The sequence below is a fragment of the Ambystoma mexicanum genome, chromosome 1q (genome assembly GCF_040938575.1).
Source record: "Ambystoma mexicanum isolate Mex_15411 chromosome 1q, UKY_AmexF1_1, whole genome shotgun sequence".
Taxonomy (NCBI): Eukaryota; Metazoa; Chordata; class Amphibia; order Caudata; family Ambystomatidae; genus Ambystoma; species Ambystoma mexicanum.
The window spans coordinates 907339883-907352501 of NC_090922.1; the positions used below are offsets into that span (position 1 = coordinate 907339883).

The 12619-nt window shown below is 44.0% G+C and overlaps 1 protein-coding gene across 3 annotated transcripts in view; it reads left to right on the forward strand.

The window, feature by feature from the left end:
* Nucleotides 1-12619, forward strand: part of AGL (amylo-alpha-1,6-glucosidase and 4-alpha-glucanotransferase) — a 973499-nt gene that overhangs the window by 623079 nt on the left and 337801 nt on the right. For all 3 annotated transcript variants that reach the window (XM_069641544.1, XM_069641542.1, XM_069641543.1), the window contains exons 18-19: nt 1464-1588; nt 1697-1809. In XM_069641544.1, the coding sequence (XP_069497645.1) occupies nt 1464-1588; nt 1697-1809 (238 nt within the window). The remainder of the gene's footprint in view (nt 1-1463; nt 1589-1696; nt 1810-12619) is intronic.

Genomic DNA, 12619 nt, shown 5'->3' on the forward strand with positions numbered 1-12619 from the left:
GTTTTTGGAATGAAAATGGATTAACTACAGTAGCAGATGGTAGAGCTAAAGTTCAATGTGTTAAAATGTACAGAAATGCACAATAATTACCATTTTGTGCACTTCATTATGCAAAAGGGTGATTAGGTGAGCATACAAGATGCACACTACTTTACCCTATGTGTGGGTCCTGGGATAATTTTGAGACTTAACTGCATGAATGAGCAAGGGCATCCCTTCGGATGAGGGATGCATCATTTGTAAAATGCTGGGAAGGAGGGGAATTCAAAAGTTTACCTCCACCTTTATGGTGGAGGTAAACATGTAAATCATTTTCATAGGTAATACCATGATTATTAGGTATTTATCGGACATAGGAGTCTCAAGAATACCCTGTATGTAAAGTAGTGTCCGGCTTTTAATTAGTGTATAAGTGGAGGTGATGTTTGAAACACTGCATGTTCTTACTGTTACCGCCTGACTCATACTGAGGGCCTTCTTCTTTCCACTGGTTTAGCCCTGGGCTCTCTGGAAGCAAAGGCTGCTACATGTGAACGGCAGCACAATAAAGAGCTAGATTGGAAGCATGATAGTGTAGTTTGTCCATTTTTATTGATTTCATAACAAAGCTTGAAAGTTGTTCAATTGTATTCAATCCTGTGTGCATATAGTCTTCTATACCAACAACAATGTTATATTTTGAAGGCAGATGTTACATGAAGAGACCACCATAAAGCAACTACTAACGAGTAATATGTAGACACAGTAAACATCTGCATAGGACACCATAAACCTTACTTCAAAGATGCAATTCCCATACACTGGAATCTTGAATTTTCTGGGGACTTGTATGCGAGACACTTTGGAATATTACTTATTTAATATTTGCTTTGAATTTTAACCCTTCACTTCTGCATGTCTGTATTCCGGATATGGCTGCAGTCTCGCCAACTGCTCATAAAATGATTATAGCATCCGACAGTTTTCTGAATATTGTTCTTAGTTGTGATACGAACATTAAATACATTTTCCTAAATCTCCATATTAAAGAAAATATATTTTGGAAGACCACTGACACAGTTAAAGTCTCTGAAGAGACAAACTGCAGACCCTGCATGCTGACATACATTGCAACCCGTTCCCTGACATTTTAAAGGCCATAACGCTTTCCTGCATCTCTGTAACATCAGTCTGATATATTTCTGTTAATCTTCTGCTTCCGTCACAGTACCCTACAATTTTGATTTCTGTAAAGCACTGAAAACCGCTTTTGTTTAAAACCTGTCTTGATATAAACTCTTCCCATGAGTAACGTCAGGCACACCACTCTTCTCAGTGTTTCATGGCACCCTTTTTCTTGCCAGGTTTAATGCAAGGGGCCCACTGACATTTAGTTAAAACACCCAATAGCAATACAAGTCACAAACACTTATTGCTGTGAAATTACACAAACTACACAAACATTGTACTTTATTTCCTAACAGGCAAAATTGAAGAGGTAGTGCTGGAGGCTAGGACTGTGGAGCGAAAAGCAGATCCCTTCAAGAAAGATGACAAATTCATAAATGGAATGGCTAATTATACAGTAGAGTTCAGAGAGCATATTCAGGTACATCAACCTCAATTTGAGATGAACACCGCACATCATGGTAAAATAATGGGGTGCCGGCACTGAATCCACAGATTGTCTTTAATTATTTTGTTTTGTTTCTCTCAGCTTAAAGAAAGCAAAATTGTAAAACAGGCTGGAATTACCAAAAAGGGCACAAATGAATATGTTCAAGAAATAGAATTTGAAAACCTAACACCAGGAAGCGTGATTATATTCAGGTATGTGTACCCTAGTTTTCTGAAAAAACCAGAGTGAAACTATGGCAAATACTAAAAACAATTGCACATTTTGTAAAGTTTCTCTTAAAGCTTACTGTTTTGCCTCTGGTGATACTCTCTTCCTAATCTACTCTTGCTCTGCTGTTCTTTTCCTGCCATCAATTATAGAGCCGGTTATGTCCACATTGTTCTGTGGTTTGTAGGATTGTCTACTAGCCATCAAAAACTAAGTGAAGACAGTTGTTGCCACCTTCTTTTCACTAAATCTTTCATTTGAGGAATTGAAACACAAAATGTACACAAATGGTAATGACGTACTTGCTGTATCTACAGTTTAATTGCACAATATCTAAAACAGGACTTGACTTTAACTTTAGGAACATACTGACAATTCCATGAAGGAAGTGAACATTATGAAAAACAAAAACCTTCTTTGTTTTGGGAAATTGAGACTTGTTACATATTCCTGTACCGGTGAAGCTGCATCTTGCAGTGATTTGACACTTGTAAGACAGGCACGGTATCAAGAAAGACACAGACTCAAAAGTAACATTTTGAAAACCTTTATTTAATGAAGTTCCTGGGTGGGTGTAATACCTGACTGGCCCTAACTCTAAAGGGATTGTTTCCTCAACTGATGTTTCTAAAGGCTGTCGATTGTCTAAGTCCAAAACAAGAAATCCATCTGTGTCTAAACCTATGCTTGCCCTCACTTTGATACAATGTGGTAGGAGGTCTTATTAAAAGAAAAATGGTGGTTCCACCAGGTGTAGTTCTGCCAATGTCATAAAAATGTGTACAATCAAAAAAGGGGTTGTTTGTGAAACCTTCTCCACAGGGATCTTGCAATATTTTCAAACAACTTTCAAGGTCTCTGGTTCCTTGGGATTTCCTTCCCAAAGTTTCAAACAGAATAGAACTCAGTTCCTTATAGGTTTTTCAGGGTTCCCTTCCCCAAGCTTAGGCCCCTTTTATGTAACACAAAAGTTACGCTTGTCAAGATGCGCCCTTTGTTAATCACAATTCTTTCAGGGGCAGTATCAGAGACCTTTTAGAACGCCAGACTCTTTGTTTCTCCTTAGCGTGACCACTTTGATGAATAACTCCTCTCCTTTTCTTCTACTTTCACAACTCTCTTAACTTTCTTATGTTGGGGTTTCCTGCACCCCTTTTCACACCTTGCATGCCTTTCTTACTTTGGTCCCACTTTACTGTGCAACTGTGTGCCCTTGCACCTGTTACCTGCTCCTTTTCACTTTACTGTGCCTTTTGCACACTCGTTCCTTTTTATCATGCTCACTCGCACCCTTTCCTAGCTTTCGGGTCGCTTCCACCCTTTTCTTGCTTTCGGGTCGCCTCCACCCTTTGCTTGCTTTCGGGTTGCTCGCACGCACTCTTGTTTTCAGGTCGCTTGCACCCTTTCCTTGCTTTCGGGTCACTTGCACCCTTTCCTTGTTTTCAGGTTGCTTGTTTCTTTCGCTTTATAATTCCCTTCTTTTCTTGTTTCCACACCTCTAGCGCCTTTCACTTTTAAAGTTCATTTCTCCTTTTAACTCTGCGCCTCCAGCGCATTAAACCTTGCTTCCTTTCTGTCTTCTTTCCTTTCGCAACTCTTGCAATATGCTTTCCTTTAAACTTTCTTTACTTTCATGCTGCTTGCAACAACATTTCAATTCTGTTCCAGTCACCCGCACGCAACCAAGTTTCTCTCTTCCTTTTCTCATGAAACTCACCGGTAAGCACGGCCGTGGCAAGCGGTCTTCCTCCAGTTGCTTGGGTTGAGCTCAGGGTCTTACCACTTACCCCTCTGACACCCTTGGGACCGGCACACATCCCAAGGGAATGAGCAGTTCCTTAAACACGGCCAGCAGCTTGCAGTCGAGTACCTCGCTCTGACTCCTTGGAGACATGGCTCCCTAGACACGCTGCACCCCCTCTGGCATACTGGGTCAGCGACTCAGCACTATGTTCTTCTCCAGGTTCTCCCGGTCTTCCTCACTGCTTACCTCTGCTGCTTGGCTCCCGTACTCCACACTGCATCTCCAGCTCGCTCATTCACCTCTGCAGAACCACACCTTTTATAGTCCTCAGTGGAGTCAGGTGTGCACAGTTGGGAAAAAGTGCCTGACTTTGCCTGACTTTATTAGTGTGACAATTCAAAGGTGTTACATGGTAGGCCTACATGGTAGGCCACACTTTGTATTCCTATGTTTTCTATGGGTAATCTTCATTGCTCCTGATCGCCTCTTCTTTGTCCCATTACTTATTGGAAATGGGAAGGGGGAGATGGGGTGTGATTGCAAATACCCCATTAAGACTGAGGGAGAGTAGGTTGGTGTGTAATTGGGAAAGGGGAAATACCATGTCTCACCCTGGGTAATCTGCTCCCAATCTCCTGTGACCCACCACTTTGGTGATCCTGTCGCTTATCCACCCCAGGGTCGGGATCTAAAAGCAATGGCCCTTTCCTGGCCACCTGAATGGAAGATCCGGGGGGGAGTAGGTGGGAGAATACTGTCAGGTTTCTCACACACATGTTCGGACAGAATTTGGTTTGTGTATGCCCCTGAACCTTTTGTAGGCTTATCGCAAGAGTGGAATGTGAGCTGTAATGATGTTACACAGAGGTCTACAATCACAAGTATTCAAATAGACTCTTACACTCAAGGTTTCTTGGTGAAACACTTATTAATTTATTTCACAGTCAGTTACAAAACATTCACAAGAAGGAGGCAATACCTATCTCATACAAATATACTTCAATACTTTACACTGTATGTTTCTGAGGTATTTAAACTACTTTGAAGGAAGAGCAAAATGCCATTCAGAGTACTTTGAAGTAGGAGCAAAAAGGCATAGGTTAATAAAAAGAAGATTACAGTTATTCTTAGACAGTAGCAATACTTTGAGTTCACCAGCTGATGCAATTCAATGCAATAGGTTAGGCCAAAGTCAATGGGCTAAAGTCTTGTATAGGATAAAGGGAGTTCTGGTAGTTAAATGGAAAAGTCTTTGTCAACATTCTCAGAAGTAGTTAGTAAAAGAAAGATTCATATGTTGGGTCACAAGCTGACTGGGCCTGCAAGTTGCCCAAGTTTCAAGCACTTTCGCAGTGAGAGGTAAGGTCTTTGGTCGGGTTTTCATAGTACCTTACAATGAAGAAAAAGATGCAGCTGAAGACTTCTGTTCCTGGCAGTTCCTGCAGATCTCCCTGTTCCTAAGCCTCAGTCATGGCGACAAGAGGGAGGATGTCGGGGGATTCCTGCACTGCACTGGGACTGGTCGAAAAGCTGGCAACTGGCAAATCTTCAATTCCGGTAGCTGTAGTCAAGCACACAAACTGTTGTCCCTCTCCCTTATTATTCGTTTTCCTGCAGCACTCTGAGGAAAATACAACCAGCTTAGAGAATGGTATCCAGGTGGCTTACGGTTTGAGTTGATTGTTCCCACTAACTCATAGGGAGAAGTCGTCCTTGCAGGGCTTCTCTGTCGAGATGAACTTGGCGATTCGGACCTGCAGCAGGGCTTCACCGGGCAAAGCAACAGTCCAGGAGTTGCAGCAGCCGTCCTCTTCAAGCTCGTCTTCGGTTCTTTCGTACCAGTGGTTGACTCTGCCTTCCAAGCCAAGAGACTCGTCTTTTATTCAGTTCTCTCCCATTCATTCCAGCCTAGCTGCCACTCACCCAGCAGGGTGGCTGCCGTTGCCGAACAGTCAGCCAGCCAATCACACCAGAGTGCATTTGGGTCTCCTAGGAGACTAAGCACAGGGAGTTTCGAGCACCTCCCTCACTTCCTGCCCACCCCAGACACTTGGGCGCCAGAGGCGGTCTTCAGTCCTGAAGCCCGCCAAGGTGAAGGAACAAAGGGACCAAACCTAGTTTGGCACGCAGAGACAAACTCTAGAAGGACCTTTCCAAAAAGAAATGGTGAAAAAAGAAGACCGGGACCTGTTAAAAGGGGGCTCAGATGCCATCTTGAAAAAAAACATGCTCCCGTGATTTAACACTACCGGTGTTCGCGGTCGGGAAAAATCATGGTAGTTCGTTGTAAAACCACTGCCACCAGCCATTTTGAGACAAAAGGGTAGCATTTGACTGCTACATGAGTTTCTAGACACAGGGGATACTAGGTAACCCTTCCAGCACTCTATTGTAAGATAGGGTGTGCTGGGTCTAGGAATTTGAAAAGACTAGTAAAGTCAGTTTTCACTTAACTTTCTCTGGGAAACAGTAGTCTATGCCAGAGAAGGTATTTAAACCTTTGGATAGCCTAAAAGGCTTCCCTGTGTCGCTGCACTGAGGGTGCTGTGTGACACACATGAAAAGATAATGCCTATGGAGTTGTCTAAAACTCCACAACCAAAGAAAACACACAAAAAACACATTGATTTGAAAGGTTCAAAGTCCCAAAGTTTTAGCAAAAGAGCTGGAGGGCTCTAAGATGGGCGGAGTTGGCACATTCAGGAGAATTCTTCCTAACACTTGGGGGTGGTGTTCAGCGGGAGGATCACCTGGGAGGAGAAAGGGCCTGGGGGCATGAGAGGGCTCTGTTGGGTGAGATGCAGTATTGGTATTGCTCTAAGGAGGACATCTCCTCAATACCAATGTTTGTAATTGCTTTTTGTCTTAAACATTTTGTTCCACAAGTTAAACCTCTTAATATGGTTAAAACAATCCTAAACCTTTAGGCATGGATAGAAATGAAAACCCTTCTAAAATCTGTCAGGCGTTTGAAGCTAGAAGCTCCCCTAACTCCCAAAGGTACAGTGAAAGGAAGTATGTGAATAATACTAATTCAAACTCTAAAGAACTTTATTTCTCTATACAATCCAGTATTGTACTTGATTCCTATGATATTCCTTAAAGAATATTTTTAGGAAAATAAATTAATTCGAGGCCAAAGGTCCTGTTAGAAAAACTAACTTTTGCCTTAGGGACTTCTCTAGTCCCATAATCCCTGAAGTATTGGGATGAAGAAGAGGGCTAAAGAGGAACAAAAGTGCAGCTTGTTAGTGGGAATTACCCACGCCTGGAGGGGACTGGGCGGCTTAAAAGGCCCCCCTTTGGTAAGGCCATTAGAGAGCAGTGGCAGCAGAGTGAGCAGTGTAAGCAACAGAAGCAGGAACTGGAGGAGGTTTAAGATGCCGGGACCACTGACGAGCAGAGAGCAGTAGCTGGTTCTGAGAGGGTTGTTGCCTCCAGAAGCCTTGATTGCAGAGGTCGTGCAACGGGGGAAGCTTGCCATCTGAAGACCTGTTTCTTAGAGGCTGTGCAGTGGGAAGCGAAAGCGTGGAAAGCTTTCTGCCCAACATGGCTGTCTCAGGTGGCTGGCAAGCATCAGAGAGCATCTGGAGCAAAGGAAGCTCCGTCTACAAGTGGTGCGAGCGGTGGAAGCCTGAAATTAGAAGATTGCCGGGTCGCAAGAATCCACTGAAGCAAAGTACCTGTGAGCAGTGAGGGAATCAGACGCACACGCCTTACCCAGTGAGTGAGTTCACCATCTGAAAGTGACAGCGGGGCCCCGAAACCGATCACATGCTCGATACAAGTGTTTTTATGTTAGAAACTGCTTATGTGTGTATGAAAATAACACCAAAGTCAATTTTGAATACCGAACTATTAGAAACTAGTCAGAAGGGGACTAATGAAAGTTCCAAAAGTTGTAAGCTGATTGCCAGTGTTTAAATAAGCATATAAAAACTGGTATAAACCCACATTGCCAAAGTCAAGTAAGTAGCAGAAGAAAGTAATATCCTTGTCAGTGTTTGGTTAATAATGCAGTGGGGAAACAAGAATGGCAAGAAGGTTCCCCTTCTGGAAAAGATTGTTCAGAAGGAGAGCAGTATAACTTTCAGAGGTTGTGGAAAGTACAAAAGAGTACTAAAGAGAACCAATGTCAATTGTGTCTTCCCTGAAGAGTTGCTTAAAGTATGTTGTGAAGTAATGAGCACTGCAAAGCTGTTGTAAACTGTCCTTGACCACAGAGTCAGTTGTTGTTAGTAAATTACTATTCGGCAGGGGAGTTTACCTGGATAGCGAACTTGAAGTAGCAGGCCTGACATGGGAGTAAACCAGGTGTGATTTGAAGTAGTCGGCCTGGCATGGGAGTAAACCAGGTAGAAGTTGATGATGTGGTGTTAAACAAACTAACCTGACAAACTTTCATGGTTAAAAGAAGAACTGTTTACAAATTCTGGAGAAGTGTTATATATCTTCAGAAATAATACGTTGTTGAAAGGCATCCTGACAAAGACAATGTATGCTGATATTGATGAACTCAGGAAATATTCTTTGTTTTGTGAAGGAGATTACATTGAGTCTTACTATTACAAGAGGAAGACAACAAACCTTTATTTAACCAGTGGAGTGTTGGAACTTTTTGTTGTCAAGTTGGAGTTACAAAAAACGGTGTTAGAACTCTTGTTACAACCCAGGATTTATTTAATTCTTTTGGAACTGTGGAGAAGAATCCTGCTTGAATCTGGGGAATGGGAATTCACCCAGATCATAAGGAGAGACTGTTTTCATGTTATGATCGGCGCCAGCTGTAAATATTGCTGTTCAACTGTATTCACTGCTTTCATGTGTAGATGTGATTGTTTATAATTGTATCCATTTTGCCTAAGATGTCCAACAACACCATGACACCCATGGATGGGCATATAATACATGCAATAAATAAAATGCAATGAACTGTTATATTTTGTTATTTTTGAACTGTCATGCTTTACTCTTTTGAGTTACTGTATGTATAAGTGTGAAGGACAGATATTCTTTGTTAGAGTGTTTCCTTTAGTTTATTTTAGGTAGTGAAATCCTCATCAGGGTAGGGATAGTGACGCTTTTAGCCAACGGTTTAAGTTAATAAAATGGCATCTTTTGAAAAACCTTCACAAAGTTGTCTGCCTCGCATTTCTGACCCCTCACATAGTCCATCAGACCACAAGGGAAGGGGTGCGTTTTATTATTTTGCCATTTAAATTTTGAGACATATTTGATATTGTACCAATAACGATGACCGTACATAACCGTCTTGACCGCTGTTACTCTCCCCAGCCAAGACATTTCTGAGTCCCCCCCAATGCGCCAGGTCCTTTTTGACTCTGGCAAAGAGTGGCAAAATATTGGTCTTGTAGAGATCAGTGTAGTGCGATGTGAGATTCACCTCCAAATATATCAGGGACCTTAAGGTCCACGAGAAAGTAAAAGATGCCTTCAAGCGCTGCAATGCTTTGGGTGATTCTGATTTATTAAGAATCGACGATTTTGTGAAATTTATTTTAAAGCCGTAGACCATGTGGAATCTTTCCAACAAAGAAACATGGAGCAGTGTGGTTTTGGAATCCTGCCCGTAAAACAAGAGGTTATCTACGTATGAAGCCAGTTTGTGTTGGTAGCCCGATATGTCTAACCCCTGGATATTCTCCGATGAGCGCACCAAACAGGCCAAGGGCTCCATAGACGGGGCAAACCGCAGCAGTGACAGCAGACATCCCTGATGGGTTCCTCTATGCAAAACCACCAGGGCCGAGCAACCCCATTCACTTTTATCCGTGTAGATGGAAGGACGACTTTGTCGAGTACCAACCTGAGAAACAGCAGGCCAAAGCCAAACCCTTCCAATACCTTGGACAAATAAGTCCAGTCCACACGGTCAAATGCTTTCTCAGCGTCGACCAAAGGTAAAGCCATTCCACGCTTGGGTTTCCGTGCACAGTCCGAGATGTCTATTGTACGTCGGATATTATCAGATGCCTGGTGTCCTGGCACCAACCCTGTCTGGTCTGCCATTACTAACCCAGCCAATTTTACAGCTAACCTTGCGGCTAGGATTCTGGAGAATATGCAGATAGTTAAGCACCGCAATCGGCCTGAAAGATGAACATAGGGCGGGATCCTTATCAGGTTCAGGGAGTAATGTAAGCGTGGATTCCCCCATTGTGGGTGTAATGGACCCTGTGTCGGCAAAAGAATTAAACAATTCGCGCAATCGGGGGAAGAGATCACCAGAGAATATTTTGTAAAAAAGTTGCATGAACCCTTCTGGGTCTGGGTCTTTATTACCCAGTAGAGAGCGAATGGCTTGGGCAACCTCCTCTGCTGCTGTGGGAGCATCCAAAGCCTGTCTCTGATCCGCCGATATGCAGGAAAGATGAGCCTCCCGGCTAAATGCATCATGTTAGTGGCTATCAAGGGAATCCGCCGCAAATAATAAAACAGTGACAATATTAATATTTTTTCCAGTTCAGCATCAACTAGTGTACCTGCTTTATCCTGCAAACCCCCTATAGTGGTGCTGTTCTTTTGGGCCTGACGCTTATAGGCTAGAATTTTGAATGCTTTGTTAGAAGTACTATAATACATTTTTGTTCTTAATAGCTGTGTGAAATATCGTCAACCCATAGCGCCTTTAACTGCGCCCTTTCTATCCGAAGGTGCCTATATGTCTTTCTGGCCCAATCCCAATTTTGAGTTTCCCATGCTCAGACTCTCTCCTCTCGGCCCGAACCCGTTCGGTTGAAATACGCTTATTCTGTGCCGAGGCTATGCTAATTAACTCCCCCCCTCAACGTGGGTTTAAAAGCCTCCAATACGCCAGATACAGGGACCTCCACAGTGGGATTCTCTTGAAAATACTGCATAATCCTATCCGAAATGGTGGTACACACAAACTGGTCAGCCAACAAGGAGTCAATCAGTTTCCACCCTTTGGACTTCTTTCCCTCCAGACCATAGCCGCCTTGTTGAAGGGTGATGGGAGAGTGATCTGAGACCAATGCTACCTCTATGTTGGTAGATGTGATTCCCACAAGCAAATAGTGAGATACCAAAAATGAAGTATGTCCGGTGGACATGTGAGAAATGGGAATAATCACATTGATGAGGATGGAGATGCCGCCACACATCTACCAGATGCATGTCATTCATTTCCTGCATATGCAAGTCTGCCTTGTAGGCGTCAGCTAGGTCCCCCGGGCCAGGTCTATCCCACCCTCCATCCAGTACCACAGTGAAATCCCCACCCACCACTAGCTCACCCCTTTGGAGCGGGCTAAGTGAGGGATTCGCCGGGTATAAAACTGGTCCTGCTGTTGGTTAGGCCCGTATATAGACACCACAGTGAAGTCCTTTCCCGTTATACGTAAATTCAGCCCAATATACCTCCGATGGCCATCTTTTACAACCGTCCCCGTTCAAAATGTAAGGATCTGGCAATCAGAATAGCAACCCCTGCTTTTTTGAAAGGTGAGGAGGCAAAGTACTGATGCGGGAACCAACGAGATTGCATCCTCAGCCAGTCCTGCTGTAACAGATGAGTCTCTTGGAGTAGAGAAATGTCAGTTTTAAGGTCTGCCAGTTTGGAGAGCACACTTTTCCACTTCCTCTGAGAGTTTAGCCCCTTGACATTAATTGAGACAATTTTCACATCAGTCATTGTAATATTCCAGGCAAACTATAAACTCCACATTGAGCAATGCCCATCCTTTATCGATGATATTACATATCTGTGAACCCTCCCTCAACATGAACAAGTCGTGTCCCCCGCCCTCAAGAAGACCACTCTCAATGCACCAGTCCCGCACTGCATAGCACTGCATCCAGCAGGCCTAACCACGTGAAAGAGGGCACGCACTCCTAATGCCCCAAAATTGTTTACAGATTCAAACTTTACGGCATAAAACAGCCTTAACCACAAATGTACTTAAATTGCTCACAGCAACAGAGTGACGAACAACTCCTGTGTGCCAGGTAACTTCATGAAATTCGAGTTCCCCATTAAGGCCTCTTGGTCTGGAGCCTCAGCGTCCATGCTCCTTTCCCATCTGTCCATCAAGGGTCTCCTACGATCACGCCTTCTGCTTTTCTTAGAGCTAATTTGCGACCAAGAGGCCAGTTGGTTAGTGGCCGCATCAGCCTGCGTTTTTGAATCGTACCCTGTGAGATGTCCTGAAACAACTGAAGAGTGGATCTCCTAAATTCCAAGCTACTCAATTTTCCACCCTTTTGGAAAATAAAGTCTTTGATCTTAAAGTAGTGGACCCTATCCAGGACATCCCAGAGGAGGTTCTGTCTAATTTGAAAGTCAGAAAAAACCCTATGCGTTCGGCCCAGTGGGAGGTCGACCTCTGCATCCCCTAGTATTTCCTAGAGCAGCTCATGGACATGCTTCCAAGTCCTGCTCCTTGATCTCCCTTGGGACCCCCTGATCTGAACATTGTTTGGGCGGAACCGGTTTTCAGGATCTTCGTGTTTTAACTGATCATGGGAGTGTGCCTGGTCACAGAAGGCCGAATCCAGTTCCCCAAGCCTAGATTTGTTGTGTTGCACATTATCATTGCCGTCCCCATCTCCTTCAATATCAACTGGAATAGACGCATGATGTCTTCCTTTGTGGCTGGTTGCGCCTCCTCCTCAACTGGGGGTGCCGGATCAGGGACCTGCCCTAGCTGCTGGAGCATGTCCCTAATGGTAGTCATGGACTTATCTTTACGTTTCCCAGACTTCATTCATCCTGCGCATAGGCGGGTTCTCTCAGCGTTGCGAAATAAGGGTCTCACTAGTAAGACCGGTGTCCTGTGGGCTCCCCCAAAACCCAGCTCGCACCAACAGTCACTGGACTTGCACACTGCCTGCTTTGACCCACTTTGCTGGGCACTATTTATTTATTTATTTATTGTGCATTTGTAAGGTACGGCGAGGCCCGGTGGCTACAGCTGTGCTGGTCTTTCTTCTGTGCCGACGGGTGTCACCTCTTCAGCTCCGGCACGTCAGGATGGGATGCTGCAGTCTGAGTATATTTGGCTGACTCT